Raw genomic sequence first — 27,214 nt, 5'->3', positions numbered from 1 at the left:
ACTCCTGAATTGCTGTAAAAACCCCCATCTGGTTCACTAATGACCTTCAGGGAAGGAAATCCGCCGCCCTTACTCGGTCTGGCCTATATGAAACCACAGAAATGTGGTTGACTCTTAACTGCCCTCTGATATGGCCTAGTCACGACAGCCGCCTTCAAGAAGGCTCACCACATCTTCCCGTGGGCAATAAATGCCGGACTTGCCAGCGATGTCTACATTCCGTGAATGAATTAAAAAAAAAAAATCCTGTGCCCAGTGACACGCCAAAGACCAACTCTTGTAGTTTATGCTGTAACTGAACTGGTTACTATTGCATGGTGCACGCAACTTGTACATTATCCTGTGTTACTGTAGATAGGACAATCAAACGCCATGTTAAACAAAATAAACTTTCACTAGAAAATTCAGTATAACCGAGTCTTAACTTTATATTAGATTGCACACTTATCAATTTAAAACATTTATATGTCTTGTACATTATTTACCTCTTTCATTACTGCTGCCCATACTGCGGTTATGTCTGATGTTTGCCCATATTCCTCTTTAATTGATTTCACTGCTTCAATCTTAATGTAGCCAATAAAAATGTCAGCCTGGAAAACCAAACAATAAGATTTAAAAAAAAAATCATTTTCAAATGAAGAGTCATATCTATGTACACATACAATGTTGTAACTTCTAAAGTATTAAAAAAAGACTATCTAAGATTGCTTTACTGTGTCAGCTGTGGCTCAGTGGGCAGCACCCTCGTCTCTGAGTCAGAAGGTTGTGGGTTCAAGTCCCCACTCTAGGGACTCGAGCAGAAAAATCCAGGCTGACACTCCCAGTGCAGTGCTGAGGGAATGCTGCACTGTCGGGGGTGCCGTCTTTCGGATGAGATATTAAACCGAGGCCCTGTCTGCTCTCTCAGGTGGACGTAAAAGATCCCATGGCCACTATTTCGAAGAGGAGCAGGGGAGTTATCCCCGGTGTCCTGGCCAATGTTTATCGTTCAATCAACATAACAAAAAAAACAGATGATGTGGTCATTATCACATTGTTGTTTGTGGGAGCTTGCTGTGTGCATATTGGTTGCCGCGTTTGCACATTACAACAGTGACTCCACTTCAAAAAAGTACTTCATTGACTGTAAAGCTCTTTGGGATGTCCTGAGGTTGTGAAAGGCGCTATAGAAATGCAAGTCTTTCTTTCTATCACCCTGATTAGCGGGGCCAGCTTTAACTACAGTATTCAGCTTGGTAGGCATTTAGTTGAAGCATATTTCATTAATTGTTACTGACACAGTGCACTCTGCAACATCTACTTTTACACCTGATTTTCTGATCCTTTTTGTACAAATAAAGTTCGATTTGTTAGCATATTTTGTAAGGCAATTCAGTAACGATGCAAATAAAAATATAGCCCGAATACACAATCAGATGGGATTCTCGTGTCATTTGGTCCGCCTTGTTTCTGGCATCCTTAAATATTCCTGGTCTTATCCAGTTCTAGAAATGTACATTCATGGGATCCTCAATTCTAAATACTTGTACTAAATAGTTGAAAACAAGGCTCACTGTTCCTGAAAATTGTTTTAGCTAAAGACATAAATTAAAATTGAAAAATAACGAATATGTAACACCTCCCAAACCCGCGACCTCTACCACCTAGAAGGACAAGGGCAGCAGGCGCATGGGAACACCACCACCTCCAAGTTCCCCTCCAAGTCACACACCATCCTGACTTAGAAGTGTATCGGCCGTTCCTTCATCATCGCTGGGTCAAAATCCTGGAACTCCCTCCCTAACAGCACTGTGGGAGTACCTTCACCACACGGACTGCAGCGGTTCACGAAGGTGGCTCACCACCACCTTCTCGAGGGCAACTAGAGATGGGCAATAAATACTGGCCTTGCCAGCGATGCCCACTTCTCATTAACGAATAAAAAAAAACACATTGTAGACTGCCACTAGAGTGTATAATTTAATATATTTCTACATAAATCTGGGCTGGCACTCCAGTGCAGTACTGAGGGAGTGCTGCACTGCCGGAGGTGCCGTCTTTCGGATGAGATGTTAAACCGAGGCCCCGTCTGCTCTCTCACCCGTGGCTCACACTCTCGCCTCTGAGTCAGAAAGAAAGACTTGCATTTCCACAGCGCTTTTCATAACCTCAGGATGTCTCAAAGCACTTTACAACCAATGAAGTACTTTTTGAAGTGTAGTCACTGTTGTAATGTAGGAAACGCAGCAGCCAGTTTGCACACAGCAAGCTCCCACAAACAGCAATGTGATGATGACCAGATCATCTGTTTTAGTAATGTTGATTGAGGGATAAATATTGTCCAGGACTCCGGGGAGAACTCCACTACTCTTCTTCGAAATAGTGCCATGGGATCTTTTACGTCCACCTGAGAGAGCAGACGGAGCCTCGGTTTAACGTCTCATCCGAAAGACGGCACCGCCGTCAGTACTGCATTGGGAGTGTCAGCCTGGATTTTTGTGCTCAAAGCTCTGGAGTGGGGCTTGAACCCACAACCTTCTGACTCAAAGCCGAGGGTGCCACCCACTGAGCCACTGGTTCAGAAGGTTGTGGGTTCAAGTCCCACTCCAGAGACTTGAGCACGAAGATCTAGGTTGACACTCCAGTGCAGTGCTGCACTGTCGGAGGTGAGACGTTAAACCGAGGCGCTGTCTGCTCTCTCAGGTGGACGTAAAAGATCCCATGGTGCTATTTTGAAGAAGAGTACTCCCTGGTGTCCTGGCAAATATTTATCCCTCAATCAACATAACAAAAACAGATTCTTTTTTAAAAAATCGTTTATGGGATCTGGGCGTCGCTGGCAAGGCCAGCATTTATTGCCCATCCCTAGTTGCCCTAGAGAAGGTGGTGGTTAGCCACCTTCTTGAACCGCTGCAGTCCGTGTGGTGAAGGCACTCCCACAGTGCTGTTAGGGAGAGAGTTCCAGGATTTTGACCCAGCGATGATGAAGGAACGACCGATATACTTCTAAGTCAGGATGGTGTGTGACTTGGAGCGGAACTTGCAGGTGGTGGTGTTCCCATGCACCTGCTGCCCTTGTCCTTCTAGGTGGAAGAGGTCGCGGGTTTGGGTGGTGCTGCCGAAGAAGCCTTGGCGAGTTGCTGCAGTGCATCTTGTAGATGGTACACACTGCAGCCACGGTACACCGGTGGTGGAGGGAGTGAATGTGTGAATGTTTAAGGTGGTGGATGGGGTGCCAATCAAGCGGGCTGCTTTGTCCTGGATGGTGTTGAGCTTCTTGAGCGTTGTTGGAGCTGCACTCATCCAGGCAAGTGGAGAGTATTCCATCACACTCCTGACTTGTGCCTTGTAGATGGTGGAAAGGCTTTGGGGAGTCAGGAGGTGAGACACTCGCCGCAGAATACCCAGCCTCTGACCTGCTCTTGTTGCCACAGTATTTATGTGGCTGGTCCAGTTAAGTTTCTGGTTAATGGTGACCCCCCAGGATGTTGATGGTTGGGGATTCGGCGATGGTAATGTCATTGAATGTCACGGGGAGGTGGTTAGACTCTCACTTGTTGGAGATAGTCATTGCCTGGCACTTCTGTGGCGCGAATGTTACCTGCCACCTATCAGCCCAAACCTGAACATCGTCCAGGTCTTGTTGCATGCGGGCATGGACTGCTTCATTATCTGTGGAGTTGTGAATGGCGCTGAACACTGTGCAGTCATCACCGAACATCCCCATTTCTGACCTTATGGTGGAGGGAAGATCATTGATGTTCGCTGATGACTGCACATCATGATTGACCTCCAACCACCACAACCATCTTCCTTTGTGCTAGGTATGACTCCAGCCAGTGGAGCGTTTTCCCCCTGATTCCCATTGACTTCAGTTTTACTAGGGCTCCTTGATGCCACACTCGGTCAAATGCTGCCTTGATGTCAAGGGCAGTCACTCTCACCTCACCTCTGGAATTCAGCTCCTTTGTCCATTGTCACATTGCTGTTTGTGGGAGCTTGCTGGGCGCAAATTGGCTGCCGCATTTCCTACATTACAACAGTGACTACACTTCAAAAAAAGTACCTCATTGGCTGTAAAGTGCTTTGGGATGTCCGGTGGCCGTGAAAGGTGCTATGGAAATGCAAGTCTTTCTTTTTTCTTACCCGGTTACTGAGGGTAATTCAAGCTGCGCAACTGCTACCCTGGGCAAGATCAGCTTAACTCAGCACAGATCTTCTGATCGATATGCTCAGTTACGTGCTGCCTTCAGCTACTGAGCTTGCTGCGGGATTTCTTGTTGTTTTATTGTGCAATCTATACGTGCATCTCCTAAACGTTTTTCCTTCCCTGGCTGACCTTGCTCCAATATCAATGAAGCTTTTTATTTCAGAGATACTTACCAAGCCAGAAAACGCAAGGATGACCACAGCGCCCGCAATCTGAGCTATGAAGAGCAGCAGTATTATGATGAAAAACTGTAAAGAGAAATAGCAAAAATCAACACTTCTGCCTCTTAATAGACTGGTACCATGGGAATTCAAGGTACTTTAAAAACATTTTTGTTTGTATATTTGGTAAGATAACAACAAATCATAGCTGGAGGCAAATCAAGTGGACCGATGCGTCGATCCATTAACCCTACTAGTTACTGTGCACACAAAAACACTTAAGAGAAATAACTACAGAAAATGCTGGAAAAACTCAGCAGGCCAGGCAACATCCGTGGAGAGAGAAACACAGTCAACGTTTCAGGTCGAAACCCTTCGTCAGAACTGAGAAAAAAAGCAGGAAATGAAACAGATTAAAAAGTAAGTTTGGGGGCTGGGAAATGGGGGAGGGGATGAAAGAACAAAAGGGAAGGTCTGGGAGAGGTGGAGAGACATTAAGAGATATTCAAGGCGAGACGAGATGGTAATAGGACAGGTAAAGAGACAAAGGATGGCTCTAGATGAAGTGTGAAATGCGCTGGCAGAGTGAGAGACAGCTGCCATGTGGGAGAGAGAAAACACTAAGAGAACTTGCCAACAGATCCACAACAGTGACTACACTTCAAAAGTACTTCATTGGCTGTAAAGCGCTTTCGGATGTCCTGAGGTTGTGAAAGGTGCTGTATAATTGCAAGTCTTTCTTTCCCTTTTTCTCTCTCTTTCTTTCTTTCTTTAGCTCCCTGTGGCCTAATATTTGACCCAGCACCCCAAGTTCAGTCAGTAAAGGTGAATTATGAATTGAACTTCTGCTTGTAGGGGACTATGTTCCAGGTGAACGCTGTGTAGTAAGAAGGTCCACATACAGGAGAAACGATGTGGATATTAGCCATTGCCATCTCACCTAAAAGGCAACCTTCAATTGTAAGCCAGACAATGCGTGTCGGTGGGTTATTTGTCTATAAAGGCACAAAAGCTGATTCTTCCCTCCTCTGACATCCACATTTGCTCATTCACCAGGCTGTTAGATCGGTGGTGACAAGGGACTGAATCTGCGACCTTCCTGTTAATACCACACCAACACACATAATCGCGCATGACTTCTACGCTTGTGGAATTTCTTGATTTATTTTAGCCATAATGGCACCAATACGTTAGCGGTACGTGTAATGTATATACCTTTAAGGGGGGAAACTACTTTTTACAGCTCATGTATACTGTAGTACTGGCAGTGACCACACCTGTATATAGCACTGAGTAGTAATCTGTACAGTCAGTTCAACTGTGAGCCACGTTGAGTAAACACCTGTTGTACCGTTTCTGCTGCAGTCTGTATCTTATTATACCCAGATACAACAGTACGGGTGCAGATCTCCTGTTACAGGGTAGAAAGCGCGGCCAGCAGTCTCGATCGCAATCTCGGAAAAGCACTTCCTGCTCTTGTGATGTTTCTGTTTTGTGCCTTAACTGTCCTCGTGCCCTTTCTCAGTGAGATTGCCAATTAGGAGTAGTTATCATTCTATGGATCCTCTTTGCCAGATTTCCCATGCTTCGCTCCCCTTCTGTTATTCTGCTGTAACCATTTACACCTCCTCTGAACCCATCTTTTGTTCCTTTACTTGTCCCATTACCACCCCCTTTTGCCTCGCACCATCATCCCATTTGTGTTTTAATCACTCCTGCTCTTCCACCCAATCACAGACCTTCCCTTTTGTTCTTTCCTCCCCTCCCCCTCCCCCCTTTCCCTACCTCTGCTCCTGCTTAAAACTGTTAAATCTCTAACATCTTCCAGTTCCGACGAAAGGTCATTGACCTGAAACGCTGGGGTCGATTTTCATTGTCCCGTGGAGTCGGGATTGGAGGCGTGCGGGGGGGGTTAAAGTCCTGAATTTGGGGGTCCTGACACCATCCCGCCCCCAACCCTCCTCCATGTAAGTTTCAAAGGAGGCGGGTACCCGCCCCGCACTGGGACCCGCCTCCCCGAGGCGGGAAGGGATTAGTGCCAATTAACTGCCTGTTAACAGGTAGTTAACAGGCAGTTTTTAGCCTAATCCCTATTTTTAAGGTTGAAGTGTGGGATTCCCGATGGCTCCAAACCACGCCAAGTTAGAGGAGTTGGGCCGTCGGGTTGAAGGACTTGGAGGGGTCGAGATGTCGGTGTTCAGGTGAGTGATGGGTGCATGAGTGCAAAGGTAAGTATGTTTGGTGTGTCTAAAGAAGTTTAAATTAGCTGTACTTACCTTTTCAGCCTTCCTTCCTCTAGGTTTCGGGAGTCCATCATCTCACCGGCACAGAAAGCAGAATGGCTGCGAACTGTCAAAAGTGACAGCCTGCAGCTTTCTGTGCCGGTGAGATTTCTAACTGAGTCTGTGTAGAAGGACTCAGTTAGAAGTAAGACTGTCAGCGTTTGACAGCTTCAAACAGCTGTGAAACACTGATATTTCAACTGTCAAAACGTCTTGACAGATGAAATTTCAGTCTGTGACATCACCTGTTGCCGGGTGGCCCTTAATTTGCCTGCTGAGCCCGCTGGGCAGGCTCAACAAGGTCAATCAAGTTAAAATCGCGTGGATTGGCCGCATCTCGATGGAGGCGGGACTACAACCCCGAAAGTTGTAGTCCCGCCTCCTTCCCGACTTCTGAATGAAAATCACCCCCGCTGACTCTGTTTCTCTCCCTCCGCAGATGCTGCCTGACCCGCCGAGTGCTTCCAGCATTTTCTGTTTTTATTTCCAATTTCCAGCATCTGCAGTAATTTGCTTTTGATAATAAGTTCATATCGATTTTTTTGCCCTTACACCTGCAGAGAGAGGAGACTTTCATGCCAGTAGGGCTGGATGTGCAACTAGAGGTGAAAGGACAGCGCGCTAAATCATACCCGAATATTGGAAATGGAAAGAACTTATTCTGACCTGACTTGTGTAATTCTGAAATGTTTACTGTCGTACTGTGTGGTGTGAAGACCCAGCATGATTAATAGTAAAAACATCCAACTAACGCTCCCTCCTTACGCTACACAGAGATGAATCGCACTCCCCAGCAATGCTCCCTTTATTTTTTTTCTTGGGCCGGGTCGGCCCCTTTAACGGGCTGCACAGCCCGTTCAAAATTCCGTGTGCGCGTGCGTTTTTTCCATTTATACGCCGGTGAGCCGGCTGCGTGGGAGCTCCAGACCGCAGCAGTGCAGCTTAACCCCCGGAGCATTGCTCCCGAGCCAGCACAATTTCTATTTCTCATTTTCCCTAGCGTTTTTTATTTCTTCTTCCAATTTCTTCCCCTCTTCTGCAGGAGTTGATTCCTCAGCCAAGCGTGAGTGCGAATTAGCCTCGGCACCTTTTAACCGCGTGCCCATTGTTTTTTCATGTGAGGGTTAACATGCTACAGGAATCTCTTTTTTATCCGGCACCGACGGGACCGGCGTGGTGCCGATTGATCAAAAAGTCCGGATTACGGAGAGGTATACTTACCAAGGTACGAGAGCCCCGCACACGGCCACAGGTGCAGGAGCCCCGGTTACACGGCCATAGATCCAGGAATCCCGGTTACACGGCCACAGTTCCAGGAATCCTGGTTACACGGCCACTAATATATAGTAAAACTTACCTGAACCTACTCCTGAATTTTGCCGGTTAAGAGAGAGTATCCTGTAATTTGATTGCAAGAAGTCTCACAGCCAAGCCCAATCCTGTCCTTAGCTGACATTCGCACAGCAAGGGTCGCGCGATAGTGATCAGGAGCAGGAATGCCAGCTGTCTTCTCGCCTTGTTAACGTGGGAGTCCTGAGGGCAATTGGAACATCCCCATCACTGTTCCAGCTCAGGCCAGCTAACCCACCACAGAACAATAATTTAAAGGGGCTGCTCCTCGATTTTTGGCTGCACTTCAGTCCCACACTCCTGATCTTCGGTCACCCGGTGCGGAGGGGAGCAGGCAGGTCAGAGGGGGACCACCTCGTAGGACTGCTCCTGGGTCTGGCCAAAGTGGCCATCAACTGGTCCAGGCAGCGGGCGGTCGAGGGCGGTCGTCCGGCCCGATTGCCTGCCTCTCTTCCGCGGCTATGTTCGCGCCCGGGTGGCCCTGGAGATGGAGCGCGCGCGGTGTCCGCCGGCACGCTCGAGGCCTTCCGAGACCGGTGGGCGCCGCGGGGACTGGACTGCATCGTCACCCCGGCAAACCAAATTTTAGCTTAATTTGTTAAGTTTTAGTTAAAGTTTTATTAAGTTACAGTTAATTTGGTTCAACAAAAGAGGACCACAGAACGATAACTGAGCCTGAGATGTTGCTGAGCTGGGTGGCTCCACTAACTGTCTCAACGGCTGAGCCTGTAAACAGACCCACTGCTCTTTTGTCTCTCTTTAGAGCAGGGCCCTGAGACATAACAAACAAGGCATTTTTACTGTCGCCTGTCACTTTAATTCTCCGCACCACTCCCATCCCACTCAGACCTCACCGTCCTCGGCCTCTTGCATTGTTCCACGGAAGCTCAGCGTAAGCTCGAGGAACAGCACCTCATCTTCCGATTAGGCACTTTACAGCCTTCTGGACTCAACATAGAGTTCAACAATTTCAGATCATAACTTCGGCCCCTATCATACAGGAAACTGTCGATTTCCCGGCACCTAAATAACCGGAAATCTCGGTTAACCGGCAAAATTCAGGAGTAGGTTCAGGTAAGTTTTACTTCATATTGTACTTGCGTTCCTCCATCTGTTGCTGTGCAAGGGTGTGGCTGCAGCTGTTGCTAAGCTACAGAGACGCTTGCAACTTGTGGCCATTGTTCTGAACCTGTTGCTAAGCAACAGGGTTTGTTGCTTTATACGGAGCTCTCAGCTCCGTATCTTTTACTATAGCTTTCGGTTATCCGGAATTTTTGATGAACCGGCACCACGTCGGTCCCGTCCGTGCCGGATAAAAAAAAGTTTCCTGTATATATATTTTTTATCCACACTCTTTGTCTGTGTCTTTTTTTCTTCTCCCACATGGCAGCTGTCTTTCATTCTGCCAGCGCAATTCACACTCCATCTAGAGCCATCCTTTGTTTCTTAACCTGTCCCATTACCATCTCCTTTTGCCTTGAATATCTCTTAATGTCTCTTAACCTCTCCTGCCTTCTACCCTATCACAGACCTTCCCTTTTGTTCCTTCATCCCCTCCCCCCTTTCCCAGCCCCTTCACTTGCTTAAAAATCTGTTCCTTTTCCTGCTTTTTTTCCAGTTCTGATGAAAGATCATCGACCTGAAACGTTAACTCTGTTTCTCTCTCCACGGATGCTGCCCTGACCTGCTGAGCATCTCCAGCATTTTCTGTTTTTTTTTAAATTTCAGATTTCCAGCATCCGCAGTGTTTTCTTTTCGCATGAGACGTTTTTACTCACTATCATCAACATGCACTTGTTTTCCTTCACCGCTCCGAAGCATCCCAAGAAGCCAATGATTACCAGGACGCTCCCTATGGCGATGCAGAGATACCCCACGTTCACCATTTGCTGCAGTTGTGGTGCCAGCTTCGCCAGGAAATCAAGAAAGGATCCGCCATCCACTTTAATCCAGATTCCTACTCCCAATATAGTACCGCCTCCGAGCTAGAAAAGGCCAAAAAGAGTGGCATCCTTGTTAGTGAATTCAATTGGAAAGAGTTGGTGCATTAGTGAAGGAGTGCATCTTATCTCTAGATTAATTAATGGTAAATATAACTTCTGGTTGAATATTCTATGCAAATATGCTGCACATATTTGAATAGACCGTCTACACAATCTATACATACTGCACACAACTGACATTTACATATATTTGTTTAACTATGTCAGAGTTAAACAAATGGAGTCTAGAACACGGTGGGCACAGTCACAGAATAAGGGGTCGGCCATTTAAGACTGAGATGAGGAGAAATTTCTTCACTCATAGGGCGGTGAATCTTTGGAATTCTCTACCCCAGAGGGCTGTGGAGGCTCAGTCGTTGAGTATATTCAAGACAGAGATCGATAGATTTTTTGGGAATGAAGGGAATCAAGGGATATGGGGAAAATGGATGTGAGGTAGAAGATCAGCCATGATCTTACAGCACAGAAACAGGCCATTCGGCCCAGCTGGTCTGTGCCAGTGTTTATGCTCCACACGAGCCTCCTCCCACCCTACCACCATCTAACCCTATCTGCTTATCATTCTATTCCTTACTTATCTAGCGACCCCTTAAAGGCCTCTGTGCCACTCGCCTCATCTACTCCCTGTGGTAGCAAGTTCCACATTCTAACCACTCTCTGGGTAAAGAAGTTTCTCCTGTTATTGAATGGTGGAGCAGGCTCGAGGGGCCGCATGGCCGACTCCAGCTCCCATTTCCTATGTTCTTATCAGGATCACTGTGAGATACAATTTCAAAAACTACATTTTAATTAACAAAAACTAAAAGCTGTTATACTTGAAACTGGGTTTTGTTCGTGCAGTAGAAGAGTGGGAACACCAGGCACATAGTCAGTCCAGAACCACAATGCATTCCACTCGTTCAGTTCCTTAGCACCTTTAATGGGCAATCCCAGAATAAACAACCCACAAAGCCCGATGTAGGCATCTTCTGTACTATATGTCAAACAAATCTCATCAATGCTGTAAGTACAACATCCGTCGCGTTTCCTTCCCCATGAGAAATAGCTGGGAGTACTTGTAATTTAATCAGCGAGGGCGACCCTGAGCCTGGTCAAACATGTTTTCCCTCCGTCATACATAATGTGGGCTTTTTGCAGAGAACTTTGGTTCTTAGCCAATTAGATAATGGTCCTGAGGAGCTTCTCAGACAACATAATGCATGAATTTCATTTACACGTTATGAACCTGTAGCCCATCTTAAATGGTTCCGACAGACAGTTTTAAATTGATGACCACCCGCTTGTCACTGGGGGGAGTCACGTTTGCTTCCAGGAGTCACCGAGCCACAGGATCTTGCGTCTTTCAAGGGTAAACGGTCGGAGCAGAGGAAGATACAAGGCATCCAGATTAGTGTTGCCTTGCAAAGTCCCAGCACTGACACGATGGGCCGAAAGGACTCGTTCTGTGCTGTGTAAATAGCCATGATTCTTTCAGAACAACAGAAAAGGAAATTTCCGCACAAAAATTGGTCTGTGCATGAATAAAGGCGTATCATGTTTTCTCTCTAGAAAGTTCGGCAGCTCAGTTTTGTGATGAAAAGAAAAAAGATGTGGCACGGGAAATTACAAAAACAAAGCTAAATTTGAAGAAAATTTACAGAAAGAAACTAAATTGCAATCGAACTGAAAAGAAACTATGCTGAATAAAGTGTTTAGAGAGTAGCGAGAGGGTTCGAGTACAGGAACAAGGATGTCCTGCTGCAGTTGTACAGGGCCTTGGTGAGACCACACCTCGAGTATTGTGTGCAGTTTTGGTCGCCTTATCTGAGGAAGGATGTTCTTGCCATGGAGGGAGTGCAGCGAAGATTCACCAGGCTGATACCTGGGATGGCAGGAATGACATATGAGGAGAGATTGGGTCGATTGGGCTTATATTCGCTGGAGTTTAAAAGAATGAGAGGGGATCTCATTGAAACTTATAAAATTCTAACAAGACTAGACAGACTTGATGCAGGAAGGATGTTCCTGATGGCGGGGGAGTCCAGAACCAGGGGTCACAGTCTAAGGATAAGGGGTAAGCCATTTAGGACAGAGATGAGGAGGAATTTCTTCACCCAGAGAGTGGTGAACCTGTGGAATTCTCTACCACAGAAGGCAGTAGAGGCCAATTCATTAAGTATATTCAAGAAGGAGTTAGATATATTTCTTAAGGCTAAAGGGATCAAGGGATATGGGGAGAAAGCAGGGACAGGGTACTGAATTTGGATGATCAGCCATTATTGAATGGCGGAGCAGGCTCGAGGGGCCGAATGGCCTACTCCTCCTATCTTCTAGTTTCTAGTCTGTAGTACAGAGTCGACGTATTACATTCCACCTGCAGCACGGAATGTAACACATGTAAGAGTTTCCTCTATAATTTTCTCTCTCGCCTACAGGGAGACTCTGCAGTCTCTGCTTGGTATTGCCCCACTTGGCACAGCTCAAGGTGGGTCTGGACATCAAACCTGTGTCTGTCCCTCTGTGATTCTACGAACAGGCGACAGCACCAAGAACTTCCAGTCGTTGGGCTACTTACGAAGACGATGGCATTGAAGCAGAACATCATTATCTTCAAAAATTTGAAACACCCCATCTTCTGTTTTATGTTGTGTTATCTGAAATTTAAAAAGGAAAGATTTTTTTTCCCCCATATCTTTTATGAAAGAGAGGTCACATATCTTTACGATAGCAAAATACTGCGGATGCTGGAAATCCAAAATAACAACAGAAAATGCTGGAAAAACTCAGCAGGCCAGGGCAGCATCCGTGGAGAAAGAAACAAGAGTTAACGTTTCAGGTCGAAGACCTTTCGTCTTCGACCTGAAACGTTAACTCTGTTTCTCTCTCCACGGATGCTGCCTGGCCTGTTGAGTTTTTCCAGCGTTTTCTGTTGTTACTTCACATATCTTTACCATCATCCTAAGCAGCAAGAGGCATTGAACAATTCTCTTCAGACATTTCTTCCTTAGGACACTCTTTATGCTCCCATAGAGACAGACCCATTAAGAATTTACTAGTTATGACCACGTCCCTGCCAAGTAATGTTTAATTATCAAACAGTTTGTGTGTGAAAACAGTTATACAATTAGCAACAATGGTAAACATGTCTTATGAACTAAGTGAAGGAGACACACAAACTGGCATCTGAATTTGAATTTATTCACCTATATATCTCATTGAAACATACAAAATTCTTACAGGGCTTGACAGGGTAGATGCAGGGAGGACGCATCCCCCTGGCTGGGGAGTCTAGAACCAGGGGTCACAGTCTCAGGATAAGGGGTCGGCCATTTAGGACTGAGATGAGGAGAAATGTCTTCACTCAGAGGGTGGTGAATCTTTGGAATTCTCTACCCCAGAGGGCTGTGGAGGCTCAGTCATTGAGAATATTCAAGACAGAGATCGATAGATTTTTGAATATTAAGGGATATGAGGATAGTTCAGGAAAGTGGAGATGAGGTAGAAGATAGCGCCACCCTGGCTGCAGGTAGGTCCCCCTGACCCCGTCAGACATAGCGGCCGAAATTGAGTGGTAGCACCCCAAAAGGGAAGCGGGGTGCTACTGGAAGCGCCCCACCTCCCTCTTGGGGCGCTGCGAGGGAATATCGTGGTGCTACGTGCCGCGGTATTGCAGGCCTTCCTGCCCTTCTTAAAGGGGAGGGGCCCAGCTGGGCCACCGGGATCGGAGTGCCAGCAAAAGAGCCCAGCACTCAAGAGAAGTGCCGGGCTCATGGAGCGCAGCCGGCACTCTGCGGGGGGGCAGATCAGGAGGCCGGGGACAGCAGCGGGGGCAGGCGGTCAACAACAAAAATGGCCGCCCGGCACCTCGCCTTTAAATAGCGGCGCCCCGGCTGCAGGTAGCCCCCCCTGACCCCGTTGGACATAGCGTCCGGCGGTAAGTCAGGGGGCACTCCCGAAGATCGTGAGCGGGGCGCTGCGCATGGCGATGATGTCATCGCCGGCGGCGCAACGGCGCGGGGCGCTAACCTCCCGCTGAATTTCGCAGGAGGCATTGGCGGCGCCGCGCCCAGGCACTAGTTGCTTTGCTGCTCGTTAGCGCCCCATTGTAATTTAACTATCAAGGAGCCGCTTCTTAAAAACAATGGACTAAAATCCCTCATGGCAGTAACATGGCTGCCAATGGGCATTTTTAAATTGCCACTAAAGCTAATGGTTGGTTGCTGCCAACATAGGAACAGGAGGAGGCCATTCAGCCCCTCGAGCCTGTCCCGCCATTCAATCAGATCATGGCTGATCTGCGACCTAGAACAATTGGGTAGAAAGAATCAAGCTAAAGAGGCTGGTTGCTGGAACTGCTGACACACCACAATATTTTCTATTCTGGTGGGAACGAGACCAGTTAAAGATGAGGCTTTTTCTGCAGTGGGTCTTCCTCCTCCTGTTCTTCTCTTGGATAAAGTGTGGTCGAAACAGATTCCCTGTCTGCGACTGGTTACCAGCTGCTCACCAGAAAATTGAAGCATTAATGTTTCGAAGACCAAAGCCTTGAATCTTACATCTTATTGCCAAAATCTCCAGTGGGACCAAGTGAAGCAAAAGCATTGATTGAAATATTAGTAAATACTCTGAAGATTTAAAAAGCACAAGATTCAGCATCTGCAAGATTGGGAAAGAGAGATTCCTACACTGTAGATAATTTATGGGATGGTAGCACAGTGGTTATGTTACTGGACTAGTAATCCTGAGGCCTAATGATCCAAATCCTACCACAGCAGCTGGGGAATTTAAATTCAGCTAATTAAATAAATCTGGAATAAAAAGGTAGTATCAGTAATAGTAACCATGTAACTATCGGATTGTCGTAAAAACCCAACTGGTTCACTAATGTCCTTTAGGGAAGGAAATCTGCTGCCCTTACCCGGTCTGGCCGGTATGTGACTCCAGACCCACAGCAATGTGGTTGACTCTTAACTGCCCCCTGAAATGGCCCAGTGAGACACTCAGTTATACCAAACCGCTAGGAAAAGCTTCACCACACGGACTGCAGCGGTTCAAGGCGGCGGCTCACCACCTCCTTCTCAAGGGCAGTTAGGGATGGGCAATAAATGCTGGCCTTGCCAGCGACGCCCACATCACATGAATTGAGTACAAAAAAAATAATCCGCTCCATAGCTACTGAATGAGACACAAGAATCCAAAACAATTAAAAATGGAATGCTTGGGACTTGGTGAAAGAAGTTAATTTGTTAACTGCATGGAGTGGGATTAATCCATACCTAACCAGGATTGAGGATGGCTTAGGTTCAATCTTCAGTCTGTGGTTTTAGCTGGGATGTGACAGATGGCTCCAGCATCCTTGGTGTGGGAGAGAGAAAACTAAACAGCTAGGATTTTTTCTGACTGCTATTCGGTGAGGGCAGAATTGGGCTGAATTCTGACATCCCTGTGGCTGCACCACTGGGCTCATAAGTGAAGAATGGCCACTAATACAAGGTAGTGTAGGGCTGTCGGTGCCTCTGCAATTGGACCCCAGCAAAACCCAGCTTCTTCAAGTAGGGGGAACAGAGCAGAGTACTTTCTGCAATCTAGTATTACTGTATTCGCTGCTCACGATGCGGTCTCCTCTACATTGGGGAGACCAAACACAGATTGGGTGAGCGCTTTGCGGAACACCTCCGTTCAGTCCGTAAGGGTGACCCCGAGCTTCCGGTCGCCTGTCACTTTAATTCTCCGCTCCATTCCCACTCAGACCTCACCGTCCGCGGCCTCTTGTATTGTTCCACGGAAGCTCACTGTAAACTCGAGGAACAGCACCTCATCTTCCAATTAGGCACTTTACAGCCTTCCGGACGCAATATTGAGCTCAACAACTTCAGATCATAACCTCGACCCCTATTACATTTTTATATTTTTTATCCACACTTTTGGTTTGTGCCTTTTCCTTTTTTTTTCTCTCCCACGTGGCAGCTGTCTCTCACTCTGCCAGCGCATTTCACACTTCATCTAGAGCCATTGTTTGTTTCTTTACCTGTCCTATTACCATCTCGTCTCGCCTTGAATATCTCTTAATGTCTCTTCTTTCATCCCCTCCCCCATTTCCCAGCCCCCAAACTGCCTTTTAATCTGTTTCATTTCCTGCCTTTTCTCTCAGTTCTGTAGAAGGGTTTTGACCTGAAACGTTGACTCTGTTTCTCTCTCCACGGATGTTGCCTGGCCTGCTGAGTTTTTCCAGTGTTTTCTGTTGTTATTTAGAGCAGAGAATGCTGGCTTCTCAGGACATCTGTGGAGCTGCTGGTTCACTCGAAGCTGATCTTGGTCCGCTGCAGTTAGCTCCCATTTAGCAGTCGTCCAGGTTAAAAAGGCGTGAATCCCGATAAACGGCGAATTTTGATCATTGGATTGTTACAGTGGAACAAAGACAATGAACTACGACTGCGCAGATGTAAATATTCACCATGGGTTAGTTGCCAAAAGTTGTGCATTTTTTGAGTTTTGATTTCTTGCAGAAAATGGACATGAGGCCGGGAGAGCGGCTGCGCTGCCTGCCCGAAGCCAGTGCCAGGAGGACCAAAGCCTCCCCATGCAAATGAAGCCAGCGAGCTGTAGGCACAAGACGGGTGCTTGTTCCCGCTCGTCCACTAGTGGGGACTGGAGGTGTGGGGTCCTTTTGTGGAGCAGCCAACCAGCAGTCCCTTTAAGAACCAAAGGTTCGGCAGTTCATCGCCTGGCACAGATGGGCAGAGTGCGTGCGGCACACACTCTGCCCTTCAGAATTTTAATTGGTCCTGCAACAGCGTAGCACGACGATTTGCATATTTGGACAGCCTCCTGCCTGGCTGTGTTGTTTGCCCATCCAAATTGGGAAGTTTTATCAGTTTTTAAAAATAAAATGATAAGTTTTTGTGCTTATAGAAATGAAGGCCGGAATTTTTCAGTGGTGTCGGGGGGACGCATTTGGTGGCAGGTCGGCTGGGAAAATGTTTTTTTTGACAGCGGGTAGGGAACCCGCTGTCAACCCGCCTCCACGCTAGTCTCCTAGATGTCGGGTCTGTCAGCGCTGAACAGACCCAACATCAAGTGGCGGGGGAGGCGATTTAGATCATTAAGAGATTGTTAAGAGGCAATTAAGTAGTATTTTAAGCATACCTTTAGATTTTTAGAGTTCGCCAAAGGCTTCCCCGCTGCTCAGGGATCACGTCAGTTAAGGTGGTGTTGGGTGTTGTGTCAGCATGGGATGATTTCTTAACTTGACTGCTGCAAATGGTCTATAAAAGCTCACATTTCATAGGTGTTCACTTTGCAAGGTTAGAAGCTGTTGCTTACTGCATTTGGAAGACAGATTGAGGATTATGCAGCCTGCAAGTGTTTGGAGTAAACTCTCTATCCAGTGCCACCTCATTGGAACAACCTCTCTCACCATTGACAGATCGCTTCTGTCATCTCAACCTCATTCTATTCCATCAGCATCGGTGCCCTTGAAAAAAATCTCACCTTGCTCCTCAGAATCCCACCACGATCAGCCCCAACACCAGCAGCACCAACAACAACACCAACCTTCTCCCAAATCAACTGATGCTGCACAGGACACAGGGCATCAGCACGTGACCACATTGCTGCCTGGGACGCCAGGGATGGCCTCACCATGGCCAGATTTACTTCACTTGACGCTGTGTACCCTGGCTGCCACATGGTGCGCCAGATTGGCACCACCCCACACCAACACCATAAAGCATCCCTACAATGTCCAAGCCATTCCTTTCACACTCATCATCATTGTGGGGGATACTGTTCTGTCTCACCATTCACTGCAACTCACTAAGCCACTTCCAAAGGTGCACAAAAATCTGTCAAAAATGCAAAGTGTTGAAAATAAAGATTTCAATGTTTGACAACACATTAACAGAAACTTCACATGAACATTGGCTAAAACACCCAAGTGCCTATCCTTGTGTGTTAGTTGGTATGATTGGACCAGGAGGAGGGTGAGTGTGAGGGGTGGCTAGTGAGAGGGGAATGATAATGTAGATAGAGAGGGATGGGTGGAGGTGCAAGGTAAGTTGGTGTGAGTAAGGATGTGCAGGAGTAGGGTAGGGAAGGCAGAGTGATGGGGATGTGATGAGTGGCACAGCAGGATGAGGTTGAGTGTTGCTTTGCAGTAACGTTTTGTGATCTATTGAGATCGTTGAAAGGTTGGCGCCACTGCAGCCTGGTCCACCTGACGACATCACTGCTTGTGTCCTCTTGTGCAATGTGCAACCAGGCTGCGTCGATCTCCTGGGGAGGTCTCTTCCACCCATGGGAAGGGAAGAGAATCTCCCTGCATGCTGTGACTCCCTCCATAAGCATTTGGAGGGAGTCATGGGAGAACCTGCATGCAGCCGTACACCTCTGTGCAGTGCTTGTCAATATTTGCAGCACCTCAATGCTGTAGAACACTGACAGCACAACTGCCCAAATCAATTTGCGCACGGTCCCTTTCAGGAAACCGGCTGATGATGTGTAATCAAGTGACGTCGTCAGACCCGCTTCCTTCAATTGGACGGGAGACGCGCTGGGCGAGCTTAACAGGTCCAATCAGCGTAAAATTCATTTCACAGAGCGGGATGGAGCCAGCAGCGGGGTCGCAACCCGCCACCGACCCTGGCCGTGCCTCGGTAGGTGAAATCGCGGCCGAAGAGCGTTAATATTCAGGAATGGAATACCTGCAACCTTTCTGTCTAATCTCATGCGCGCGCGCGCATGCTGAGCCGGAAGTGCGCTGACCACCATATTGGTATGCACGCATTAAAAGAGGCCTCCAGGGCCCATGCCTAAAACAGGCCTCGGGGCAGTTTGCATTTGCAAATAAGGGGCCTAACATCTGTTTGATGCCTCCTTTACCAAATTGTATGGAGTCCGCCTCTACTTGACGACCCAAAGTTGCTTAACGGTGACACTGGGAGTACAAGTTGTGAGTGCTCCCTTCCAATATTGACACTCTTTATTTCTATAAGCACAAACACGTTATCATTTTAAGGTCGACATGCGGCCTAACCAGCGGTCCTTAAATGCCGCCACCAAAAAGATACTTTACTCACCATGTAAAAACCATAGACCCCTCCTGCTGGCTATTGATCTCTTCCCTCCCACACCCTCCCCGATCGCTACCTCATCCCCCCCATTGTCCTGTTGCATAAGAACATATGAAATAGGAGCAGGAGTCAGCCATTCGGCCCCTCGAGCCTGCTCAGCCATTCAATAAGATCATGGCTGATCTTCTACCTCAACTCCACTTCCCGCACTATCCTCATATCTCTTGATTCCCTTAATATCCAAAAATCTATCGCTCTCTGTCTTGAATATACTCAATGACTGAGCCTCCACAGCCCTCTGGGGTAGAGAATTCCAAAGATTCACCACCCTCTGAGTGAAGAAATTTCTCCCTCATCTCAATCCTAAATGGCCGACCCCTTATTCTGAGACTGTGACCCCTGGTTCTAGACTCCCCAGCCAGGGGAAACATCCTCCCTGCATCTACCCTGTAAGAATTTTGTATGTTTCATTGTGCAATGCCTTATAGAAGCACTTGTTGGTATTATTTTCAGCTAATTTCTCACACAAAAAAAAGTGGATGCTCCCTGTTAGCGCCCAGCTTTGGGATCCATTCATGAATGTTCCAGCCAGGTGAAGTGTTGTAGAGACGGTATTTTTTTGATTCTTCAATGACTATTTTGAATGCAATAACATGGTCATGTAGACTTCAAAATTACTGATTCTTCCATATTGGCATTGAAGCCAAGAAGGATGCCAAGCTCTGCTAAACCCTATGGAGTCACCCACAGACAGACTTGCTGCTACCGTCTGCCAAGAGGCACCTTCTCCGGTTTACAGAGTATAATGGCAGGCATCAAGGAACTGCAAATGGGAGGCGGAATTGAAAACTCGTTAATGGAGAGGTGGAGGAGAGCATTTTACTGGCTGACTCTGGCCGCAATGTCCAAAATCAGGAGCAAATGCCTCGAAAAACATCTTCCCCTGGCCCCTCTAGCACAAGCACACAAAAAAAGCCTCATCCCAAACAAGTGGAGTCCGTGAATCTGTTTAAAAGGGACCTAGTTCCTTGAGAAAGAGGAACGTTAAAGTGTCTGCGGAACAAGCAAGGGACTGGGATTAGACGAGGTGGCTTGTGGAGAAAAACACAGGTGCAGGCTATAGTAATCTCGGATGTAATGCTTAAGTTATCCACCAGAGGGAGACAAATGCAAAGGGATTATATTTACTAGTCTTAAGGTAAAATTGCATTATGGGTAGTATGACATCATAGCATCCTCCATGTTGGTTTGCTCGTGCAGTAGAATTAGAAGTGCATGCCTGTAGCTTGTAAGTGCTCTGTTCTCTCCTTATTCTGTGTAATTAAAAGTAAAGTTTTGAGTTCCTGAAGTCTCACTTATCGTAGTTATTGGACCTTACTACTCGGATATAACATTTGGCGACGAGGATTAACTGTTTCAACTTGAAGAAGGGAAAATACAAGAACACTGCATCTGAATCATGGCTACTCGAGTAGGAGAGATTTCTGCTTTTGATGTTCAAAATCAAACATGGATAGAGTACTGTGAGTTATTGGAGCATTTCTTTGTAGCAAATGATATTGTCGATGTCGGGAAAAGGAGAGCTATTTTGCTAACTTTGGTGGGAAGTCTGACGTATAGTTTATTGAGAAACTTATGCAGTCCTGCAAAGCCTGGAGATAAATCATTTACTGAATTAGTGGACTTGCTAAAGGAACATTCCAATCCCAGACCGAGTGAGATTGTACAGTGTTTCAAATTTAATTCACGGAACAGGATACCGGGAGAGTCTGTGTTGGATTATGTAGCAGTGTTGAGAAAACTGGCACATGATTGCAATTACGGGAACAGCTTGAAGGACATGCTGAGAGATAGGCTGGTTTGCAGAATAATGGATGCTCGAATGCAGAGGAGATTATTATCCGAGACTGGGCTTACATATGAAAAAGCGTTGGAACTTGCTCAAGCCATAGAGACAGCTAGCCGTGATGTGAAAGAAATACAAGGTTGCGACTGGTCTACTACAAAGCAAGTTGCAGGTCAGATGCTGGTGCACAAGTTAAATATGAGTTGTACACCACAACGTGCGCATTTAAAAGCATGTTATAGATGCAATGGAGATCACCTGGCAAGGGAATGCAGGTTTCTGGAGGAAAAGTGCCACAAGTGTGGGAAAAAAGGACATATAAAACGTGCATGTAGAGCAAAAGCTACCCGGGAGGTATACAAACCTAAAGGGGGAGAAAAGCAAAACCTTGGAAGAGAAGTGAAAAAACGGAGCACATCACATCAGTGGAGAAGCTGAGAAAGAAGATGACGTGTTCATATTGCATAGTATGGTAGAGGACATTCCAAAAGTGGATCCTATCACTTTGCAACTGATAGTAAATGACACTAAGGTCAACTTTGAGGTGGATACTGGATGTGGCATAACCATAATGAACAGGGAAGAGTATTCAAAATTGTGGAACCGTGCAAAAGTTCCAGAGTTAAAGTCTTGCTCTATGAAGCTTAAAACCTATACCGGTGAACGAGTGACAACATTGGGTACAGCTATTGTAACTGTGAAACACAGGGACACCGTGGAACAGCTACCTGTAGTTGTAGTATCGGGTTCTGGACCAAATTTGTTAGGTCGGGGCTGGATAAAAGAACTTAAATTAGATTGGGGAGCAATAAATCAAATGGAGAGAGGCAACCAGTAGTCTTTGCAAGACGTGTTGATTGAACATGAGAACGTGTTCAAGGAAGAACTTGGAACATTTAATGGCCCCCCAGCTAAGATTTATGTCGACAAGGAGGCACTGCCAAGATTTTTTAAACAACGACCTGTGCCTTATGCCATGAAACCGAAGGTAGAGGCTGAGCTTGATCGTCTGTTGCTGGAGAACATTCTGGAACCCGTGAAATGTTCAGAATGGGCAGCTCCAATTGTACCTGTTTTAAAACCGGACAATTCGGTAAGAATCTGTGGAGATTATAAATTGACTGTAAATAGGGTGTCTAAACTAGAACAGTATCCTATTCCTAAAACTGAGGATCTTTTTGCAAACCTGGCTGGAGGGAAGAAATTCACGAAGCTGGATATGAGTCATGCATACTTGCAGATTACACTAGATGAGGAATCCAAGAGGTATGTAACCATAAATACACACAAGGGTTTGTTTACCTATAACCGCTTACCATTTGGTGTCTCATCTAGCCCAGCTATCTTCCAGAGAACTATCGAGGGTGTACTGCAAGGGATTCCACATGTTTCCATCTATCTGGATGATATTCTGGTGACGGGAAGAACCGACCAGGAGCATCTGAACACTCTGAGAGAGGTACTACTAAGATTGGATAAGGCTGGGTTACGGCTCAAAAGGAGTAAGTGTACTTTCATGGGGAATGAGGCCGTGTTCCTGGGACACAGAGTGGATGCCACAGGGCTCCATCCAATCAAGGAGAAGATAAAAGCACTGCAGGAGGCACCAGATCCTACAAATGTGACTGAGTTAAAAGCTTACCTGGGACTGCTAAACTATTATAACAGGTTTTTGCCAAACTTGTCAACAGTGTTAGCACCTCTTCACAAACTACTGCGCAAGGAGACACAGTGGCAGTGGGAGGAGGAACAGAGGGTTTCATTTGAACAGTCCAAGAAACTGATGCTATCCTCAGATGTGCTGGTGCACTACAATGCAGAGAAAGACATCATTCTCTCTTGTGACGCTTCACCTTACGGGGTGGGGGCAGTTCTTTCACACTGTATGGAAGATGGAACTGAAAGACCGATTGGGTTTATGTCTCGAACTCTGACCACAGCGGAAAAAAACTATTCCCAGTTGGATAAAGAGGGATTAGCAGTAATGTTTGGGTTACAGAGGTTTCACAAATACATATATGGCAGGAAATTCACCATATGCACCGATCATAAACCTCTTCTATCTCTTTTAAATGAGATGAAAGCAGTACCACAGATGGTGTCACCCCGAATCCAGAGATGGGCGGTGACGTTGAGGGCATATGAGTATGTCATCATTTACAAAGCGGGCAAGTACCATGGGAACGCAGATGCCTTGAGCCGCCTTCCACTACCAGGTACACCTATCCGTGCAGCTCCAGAGGACAGAGTTTTGATGTTGGAGGACACGGACATGGCAATTGTGACCGCAGAACAAGTAAGGACATGGACAGGTAAAGATCCAGTACTGTCTAGCGTCCGCGAATATGTAATGAGGGGTTGGCCACAACATCCGGAAGGGACTGATTTCACACCTTACAGTGTCAGGAAAACAGAGCTGAGTGTGCAAGATGGTTGCGTGTTGTGGGGAGCTTGAGTGATTATTCCACAGCCAACACGACAGTCTATCCTAGTGCAACTACATCAGTGTCGTCCTGGAGTTTCGCGCATGAAAGCCTTGGCAAGGAGTTACTTGTGGTGGCCAAAGCTAGATGAGGAGATAGAACATCTAGTCAAGACATGCAGCACTTGTCAAGAACACAGGAAGGCACCGGCAGCGGCTCCACTCCACCCCTGGGAGTGGCCGGATAAACCATGGAGAAGATTACATGTAGATTATGCGGGTCCATTCATGGGAAAGATGTTCCTCATAATCATTGATGCACATTCCAAATGGATGGATGTGTATCCTGTAAATTCTGCTTCATCTACTGTTACTATAGACTGCCTGCGTAGGAGTTTTAGTAATCAAGGAATACCGGAGATTGTAGTAAGTGACAATGCCACGTGTTTTGTGAGTACAGAAACAAAAGAGTTCATGAGAAACAATGGCATAGTGCACGTGACTTCAGCTCCATACCATCCGTCTTCAAATGGACTTGCGGAGAGAGCCGTACAAACATTTAAGGAGATGATGAAAAAAAGTGCAGAAGGGAGTTTGACAGCAAAGGTGTCACGAGTTCTGTTCAGCTACAGAATAACACCTCAATCTACCACAGGACTCTCTCCTGCTGAGTTATTGTTAGGACGTCGACTACGCTCCACTCTTGACCTGGTTCACCCAGATCTAAAAAGGAAGGTGGAAAACCGACAGTTCAAACAAAAGGAGAACCATGACAGAAGGACAAAGAGCCGCAGTTTTGGAGAAGGAGATGCGGTCCTTACCAGAAATTTCAGTTATGGTCCAAAATGGATTCCTGGCGTCATAGATTCAATGACTGGTCCAGTTTCATATAGGGTCATGTTGGAAACTGGTCAGGTAGTACGCAGACATGTGGATCAGATACTGACCAGACAAAGGGAACTCGAACTGGAGGTTCCAGAGGAAATGTTGGAGGACAAGTTGGTCCCCAGTTATCCAAATGCCTTGGTGGTACCAACACCACGAACAGAGACAGTTATACCTGGACCCCTTAATCAAGAGGAAACCATCGTAGCAGAGTCAGATACTCTGAGTACTGCTCAGGAGCAGCAGGTGGCTCTACCACAACCAAGCAGGGACTTGACTGTAAGACGTTCAACAAGGTCTCACAAGCCGCCAGAGCGATTGATCACGACCTGCTAAATTTGTTCAGGATGGACTATTGTTAAAGGAGTTTCCTTATGGACTTTTTAAGAATGTTGTTAAGAATTGTTGTAACTTAAGAGGGGGGGGATATAGTAATCTCGGATGTAATGCTTAAGTTATCCACCAGAGGGAGACAAATGCAAAGGGATTATATTTACTAGTCTTAAGGTAAAATTGCATTATGGGTAGTATGACATCATAGCATCCTCCATGTTGGTTTGCTCGTGCAGTAGAATTAGAAGTGCATGCCTGTAGCTTGTAAGTGCTCTGTTCTCTCCTTATTCTGTGTAATTAAAAGTAAAGTTTTGAGTTCCTGAAGTCTCACTTATCGTAGTTATTGGACCTTACTACTCAGATATAACACAGGCTTAATGGTCAAATGGTCCCTTTCTACGCTCTAAACATTCTGTGATTCAACACTGGACGCAAGTTAAATTTCCTTGAGCTCGTAGTCTATACTGACACTCCAGTGCAATACTGAGGGAGTGCTGCATTGTTGGAGATGCCATCTTTGAGATGAGATGTTAAACTGAGGCCTTATTTTCCTAATCAGATGAATGTAAACGGTTGCAGAACACTATTCAAAGAAGAGGAGGCAGTTCCCCTGATGCACTGGCCAACATTTATTCCACCAACACCACCAAAACTGATCAACGAGCCATTTATTTCATTGCTGTTTGTGGGACCTTGATATAAAACAAAAAAGACTTGCATTTCTATAGCGCCTTTCATGACCACCGGACATCGCAAAGCGCTTTACAGCCAATGAAGTACATTTGAAGTGGAGTCACTGTTGTAATGTGGGAAACGCGGCAGCCAATTTGCGCACAGCAAGCTCCCACAAACAGCAATGTGATAATGACCAGATCATCTGCTTTTGTTATGTTGGTTGAGGGATAAATATTGGCCAGAACACCGGGGAGAACTCCCCTGCTCATCTTCGAAAATAGTGCCACGGGATCTTTTACGTCCACCTGAGAGAGCAGACGGGGCCTCGGTTTAACATCTCATCTGAAAGACGGCACCTCCGACAGTGCAGCACTCCCTCAGCACTGCACTGGAGTGTCAGCCTAGCTTTATGTGCTCAAGTCCCTGGAGTGGGACTATGAACCCACAACCTTCTGATATGTGCAAACTGGCTGCTGCATTTGCCTATATAACAGTGACCACATGCCAAAAGTAACTCACTGGCTGTGAAATGCGTTGTTATATCCCGAGGCTGTCAACGGTGTTTTATAAATTCTCTATTGTCTGATGAAGGTGCCAGGCAAATGTAAGCAAATGTGTGATGTATAAAATAATGAAAATACCCCCAAATATCCAGGCTGACACTTAAGTGCAGTACTGAGAAGGTGCCGCACCTTCAGCGGTGCCATCTTTCAGACAAGATTTTTTTTTTTTTTTATTCGTTCATGGGATGTGGACATCGGTGGCAAAGCTGGCATTTATTGCCCATCCCTAAATTGTCCTTGAGAAGGTGGTGGTGGTGAACCACCTTCTTGAACTACAGAGAAGCAGTTAAGAGTCAACCACTTTGCTGTAGGTCTGGAGTCACATAGAGGCCAGACCAGGTAAGGACAGCAGATTTCCTTCCCTAAAGGACATTAGTGAACCAGATGGGTTTTTACAACAGTCCGATTTGACGGTTACCATTACTGGTACTAGCTTTTTCATTCCAAATTTATTTAATTAACTGAATTTAAATTCCCCAGCTGCCGTGGTGGGATTTGAACTCTAGTTTCCCCAATCATTAGTCCAGGGCCTCTGGATTACAAGTCCAGTAACATAACCACTAGGCTACCGTACCCCGGACAAGACGATTGCCCTCTCAGGTGGATGTAATAGATTCTAGTCCACTAATCGAAGAAGAGCAGGGGAGCTTTCCCGGTGTCCTGGAAAACCTATATCCCTCAATTAACATCATTAAAACAGATTATCCAGTCACTTATCTCATTGCTGTTTGTGCGACCTCGCTGGTCAGTTAGCTCATTGCTACTGGTGGCATCTCACTGGTCAGTTATCTCATTGCTGTTTGTGCGACCTCGCTGGTCAGTTAGCTCATTGCTACTGGTGGGATCTCGCTGGCCAGTTATCTCATTGCTACTGGTGGCATCTCACTGGTCAGTTATCTCATTGTTACTGGTGGGATCTCACTGGTCAGCTATCTCATTGCTACTGGTGGGATCTCGCTGGCCAGTTATCTCATTGTTATCTCATTGTTACTGGTGGGATCTCACTGGTCAGTTATCTCATTGCTGTTTGTGCGACCTCGCTGGTCAGTTATCTCATTGTTACTGGTGGGATCTCACTGGTCAGTTAGCTGATTGTTACTGGTGGGATCTCACTGGTCAGTTAGCTCATCGCTGTTTGTGCGACCTCGCTGGTCAGTTAGCTCATTGCTACTGGTGGGATCTCACTGGTCAGTTATCTCATTGCTGTTTGTGCGACCTCACTGGTCAGTTAGCTCATTGCTACTGGTGGGATCTCACTGGTCAGTTATCTCATTGTTACTGGTGGGATCTCACTGGTCAGTTATCTCATCGCTGTTTGTGCGACCTCGCTGGTCAGTTATCTCATTGCTGTTTGTGGGACCTGGCTGCGTGCAAGTTCGCTGCCACGTTACAACAACGATCACATTTTAAGAAGTACAGTACTTTATTGGCTGTGAAGCACTTTGGGATGTT

General features: G+C 46.5%; 1 protein-coding gene across 1 annotated transcript in view; it reads right to left on the bottom strand.

Moving 5' to 3' along the window:
- The window catches only part of LOC147097706 (tetraspanin-1-like), a 43,044-nt gene that overhangs the window by 9,850 nt on the left and 5,980 nt on the right, over positions 1–27,214 (bottom strand). The window contains exons 2-5 of the mRNA XM_085971735.1: positions 12,543–12,621; positions 9,764–9,970; positions 4,366–4,440; positions 486–593 (exon numbers count right to left, since the gene is read on the bottom strand). Of these exons, the coding sequence (XP_085827861.1) occupies positions 486–593; positions 4,366–4,440; positions 9,764–9,970; positions 12,543–12,599 (447 nt within the window). The 5' untranslated portion in view covers positions 12,600–12,621. The remainder of the gene's footprint in view (positions 1–485; positions 594–4,365; positions 4,441–9,763; positions 9,971–12,542; positions 12,622–27,214) is intronic.

This window comes from Somniosus microcephalus, chromosome 31, assembly GCF_052327205.1.
Source record: "Somniosus microcephalus isolate GS21.2 chromosome 31, FLI_Smic_1.0, whole genome shotgun sequence".
Taxonomy (NCBI): domain Eukaryota; kingdom Metazoa; phylum Chordata; class Chondrichthyes; order Squaliformes; family Somniosidae; genus Somniosus; species Somniosus microcephalus.
Note: the sequence above shows the minus strand (reverse complement) of the source record. Positions and strands in the feature narration are given on the sequence as shown.